Source organism: Mustela erminea, chromosome 9 (genome assembly GCF_009829155.1).
Source record: "Mustela erminea isolate mMusErm1 chromosome 9, mMusErm1.Pri, whole genome shotgun sequence".
NCBI classification, from domain to species: domain Eukaryota; kingdom Metazoa; phylum Chordata; class Mammalia; order Carnivora; family Mustelidae; genus Mustela; species Mustela erminea.
Genome location: NC_045622.1, coordinates 60,020,893 through 60,025,364, shown reverse-complemented (window position 1 = coordinate 60,025,364; position 4,472 = coordinate 60,020,893). Strand labels below are relative to the sequence as shown.

The window sequence follows — 4,472 nt, the reverse complement described above, 5'->3', positions numbered from 1 at the left end:
TATCCTTCCTCATTGTATTTTTCCCATCAGAATAAAAGCATGATGTAAATAGTCTCAGCTTAAGAAAAAACAAAACGAAAGCGTCTCTATCTTCACATTTCCACACAGCCACCATAACCTTTCTCTTAGGTACAATACTCTGATTGAATCCACTTCATTTCCAACCCACTTGCTTTTCAACCCACTCCAGCCAGATTTCTGGCCCCTTCTCTCTTCCACGCCTGGGCTCATCATGGTCCCCATTCTCTTGTCCAGCCCAGTGGTTGGTTCTCAGCCTTTATCTTCTTGACCTACCAGCATCATCCAACACCATCAGTTAATCTCTCCTTTCTGAAACTATTCATTTGCTTTGTTCTCCCCCTCGCTCCTTTTTTTGGCTTAATGTTTTATTTCTCCTCCATTTCCTTTGTGGAACACATCTAATAGCCCAGATTTGTAAATATGTAGAGCCCATGCCTTAGTCTTTATATACCTTTATCCTGTTACTATACCCATTAATCTTATGATTCTAAATACTCTGTCAATGCTAATGAATTGCAGACTCACAATAGTGAACTCCCTCCCTTCATGTCCATTTGGGTATAAGATAAATATCTCAAATGTATGTAACTCTGAACTCTGGGTTTTCTGTTTAAAACTTTATTCCCCGGGACACCTGGGTGGCTCAGTTGGTTGAGTGTCTGCTTTTGGCTCGGGTCATGATCTCAGGTTTCTGGGATTGAGTCCCACATCAGGCTCCTGGGGAGCCTCCTTCTCCTTCTGCCTCCCTCTCTGTCTCTCATGAATAAATAAATAAAATCTTTAAAACACACACACACGCACATGCACACACGCACACACAACTTTATCCCCCCCCCTTTTTTTTTTAATCTCAGTAAGTAGCCAATCTATTCTTTGAGTTCTTCTGGGGAACAACAGTAATAGTTTTAAAAAGTAAACTAAAAACTGTGTGTCATTTTTGGTCCATCTATCATACTCTCGATCTTACCCATCAAAAAGTCAATATGCTAAAGATACATAAAAAATTCATGGTTAATGTTGAATCAGAGAGAAGATAGAAACATAGAATGCCAGGAAGAAGAACAATTCAGGGTATAGCTGAATTTGGGTCTTCACAGGGACATGCGGGCTAAGCCTTTCCTAATTGCACAATCCAAGGCTGAGTCTCTACACAGCCCACACAGGTGTGAGGAAGTAGGCCTCTTGGCCTGTGATGGAAGGGTCAGCCTAGGTCCCTCACTGTGAAGAAGGCATCAAGATAAAGGAAATAGAAGAGGTAAAGTGAGGGGTGGCAGAGTTCCTAGGGATACAGAGCACATTGGAGAGGTCTCAAGAATCCATTGTGTAAGGCTGTGATGTCAGTGCTGAGGTCACAGAGTTGACCTGATGGTGTTCCGGCCCAGAAGGCTTCAGGGGTGGCTGTTAGCAAGATGAGGGCGGTTTGGAGCCCTGTATAAGAGGAAGGACGGGGTCACAGCTGACTGGTATGTATGCCCCAACCCAAACCCTTCTTCCAACCTTTGCCCTTCACTCACCAACCATAGACCTCTTTCTCGGGTCATCCAGTCTCCCTCTCCCGACCTGACACCTCTCAGACCCATAAATCTCCACAAGCATCCCATCCCGAGACCCTTATTGCCCCTTCCATGCAGACTCCCTGTGCCCCCGCCCTGAGACCCCAGGCCCTCTTCCCACACTCCTACTTTGGCCACTGCCCCAAAGGATGATCTTGGTACCCCATCCCCATCCCCCAGCTGTGTCCCCACAGACCTGGGCCTCCTGCTGCCCACCATGGCCAAAAGTGGAGAGGCCCTGCCACAGGGCAGCCCAGCACCGATCCAGGATCCCCACCTCATCAAGGTGACAGTGAAGACGCCCAAGGACAAGGAGGATTTCTCAGTTACAGACACTTGCACCATCCAGCAGCTGAAGGAAGAGATATCCCAGCGCTTTAAGGCCCACCCTGATCAGCTGGTCCTAATCTTCGCTGGCAAAATCCTCAAGGACCCCGACTCATTGGCACAGTGTGGAGTTCGAGATGGCCTCACCGTTCACCTGGTCATCAAGATGCAACGCCGCACCATGGGCACCGAGTGTCCAGCGGCTTCAGTCCCTGCGCCAGCCCCCAGCCCTGGCTCATTCCCTCAGCCAAGCTCCATTTACCCAGCAGATGGGCCACCCACCTTTAGTTTAAGTCTTCTCACAGGCCTCAGTGGGCTAGGCCTGACCTCGGGTAGTTTCTCTGACCAGCCCAGCTCACTGATGTGGCAGCACGTCTCTGTACCTGAGTTTGTGGCTCAGATCATTGATGACCCTTTCATCCAGGGTCTGTTATCCAACACAGGCTTGATGCGCCAGCTGGTTCTTGACAACCCCCATATGCAGCAGCTGATGCAGCACAACCCCGAGATCGGGCATATTCTCAACAACCCTGAAATCATGCGCCAGACGCTGGAGTTCCTACGCAACCCAGCCATGATGCAAGAAATGATGCGCAGCCAGGACCGGGCGCTCAGTAACCTGGAGAGCATCCCTGGGGGCTACAATGTGCTTCGTACCATGTACACAGATATTATGGACCCAATGCTTAACGCAGTGCAGGAGCAGTTCGGTGGCAATCCCTTTGCTACCACCACTACTGCTAATGCCACCAGCAGCAGCAGCCAACCTTCGAGGACAGAGAATCGTGACCCTCTCCCCAACCCCTGGGCTTCCACGTATGGAGGCTCGGGTGGCCGGCGAGGCAGGCATCCTGGGGACCAGGATGGATCCGAAACTAGAAATAGGGTTCCCAACATTCTGGGTAATATAGGGCTCTATGACTATCTTCAGCAATTACATGAAACCCCCCAGTCCCTGGGAACATATCTGCAAGGGACTGCGTCCACCCTCAATCCAAACCAAGAACCACCACAACCAGGAAATCGAATCCCCCCAACTTCGTCCTCCTCCCAGGAACGTGAGTCAGGCCAGCCTCTCCCCAAAGAGTCAGTAGCCATCAAGGGAAAGTCCTCTTGCCCATCCTTCCTGAGATATCCCCCAGAGAGGAGTGCTGGACAAGATGGAGGCCAAGGCGGTGCAGGGAACGGCTCCACTGGTCACACCACTAACATGCCTGACCTTATTTTAGGGCTAGGGCATTCGGCCAACAGGTTGCCATTTGTTCCTTCACCACCTTCCTCCATGGCAGCTTCCCCTGGGATGCCTGAGCATGCCTGGCTCCCCCCACCACCTTATCCAAGATCTCTGAGGCCTCCCAGCATGAGCCAGGTCTCACAGTTGCAGGACGAGATGCGCCGGCAGCTGCCACTGCTCCTGCACCTTCAGGCAGCCTTGACAAACCCTCGCGCCATGCAAGCCCTGCTCCAGATTGAGCAGGGTCTGCAGATCCTGGCTACTGAAGCACCTCGCCTCCTGCTCTGGTTCATGCCTTGCCTGGCAGGCCTGGGAAGTATGGCAGGCAGTACAGAGTCTAGAGAGGGCACCCTTATGCAGGAGGATCCCTCTCAAGCCCCAGCTTCTGAGGTTCCCCCAGCACAGGTCTCTGCAGAGCTGGGCCTCCATTCCATCCCTCTCCTCCAGATGTTGCAAGCTCTAGCTGGTGCCAATCCCCAGCAGCTGCAGCCCGAGACTCACTTCCGGGTGCAGCTAGAACAACTGCGGGCAATGGGCTTTCTGAATCCCGAAGCCAATCTCCAGGCCCTCATAGCCACTGGGGGTGATGTGGATGCTGCTGTGGAGAAGCTGAGGCAGGCATAGGAGCCCTTGTTGTTCAAACCATATCTTTTCCTCTGTGCTCTTTCCCCGTATCCCACTACCCTAACTCCCCCGTTCTTGAATGCAGCTGCACACTATGAACCAAATCCACTATGATGCCCTTTACTGCGGAATCAATGTTGTTCCAGAGTCAATGAGGAAGAATGAGAGCCAGAAACAGGGTGGGGGTGCTGTGAGTGAACCAACCACCCCTGCCACTGTACCATCTTGGAACCCCCGTCTGAGCTCTGCTTATGCCTATCTTGAGATGCAATTACATCCAATCTCCAGTGTGTGCTGCAGCCTGAGTCCCAATTCTTTGTGGGCTGGGGGGAGGGGAGGGGATAGTATGGGAGAAAAACAGCAATGAGAGCTGGGTCTGCATGGGTGGGAGGGAAAGCTCAAAGGTTTGAGATTCAAAGATTCATGGAGAACAAAGGAGGATGAGCTGAGACCCGCAGGTCCCCTTGTGTCCTTCCAGAGGTCCCCCAGATCTTGCGTCCTGTAGGAGCTCCCACCTTGTACTCTGTTCTTGGAACTTGCCCTGCAAAGTAAGCATGGTTGGTTCTTTCTATCACCCCTGAAGACTATCCCACAGGTGCCTCTCACTTTTTGGATTGGGGGTTGATTCATGAGTAGATAGGGAGCCTCAAGAATTCAGGCTGAGTTCTAAGATACCTTAATCTCACCAAGGTTACAAAATTACTGTCCCTGAT

At 51.4% G+C, this 4,472-nt stretch overlaps 1 protein-coding gene across 1 annotated transcript; it reads left to right on the top strand.

The window, feature by feature from the left end:
- The first annotated feature begins 1,051 nt into the window (after window positions 1–1,051).
- LOC116600069 (ubiquilin-3-like) lies at window positions 1,052–4,056 on the top strand. Its single transcript, XM_032360056.1, has 2 exons — window positions 1,052–1,484; window positions 1,755–4,056. The coding sequence occupies exon 2, from the start codon at window positions 1,792–1,794 to the stop codon at window positions 3,757–3,759; it is 1,968 nt and encodes a 655-aa protein (XP_032215947.1). The 5' UTR covers window positions 1,052–1,484; window positions 1,755–1,791; the 3' UTR covers window positions 3,760–4,056.
- Window positions 4,057–4,472: the final 416 nt, after the last annotated feature.

Bases quoted from the DNA above. Each gene is read 5' to 3' on its own strand.
- LOC116600069 (XM_032360056.1), top strand. From the start codon at position 1,792: ATGGCCAAAAGTGGAGAGGCCCTGCCACAGGGCAGCCCAGCACCGATC.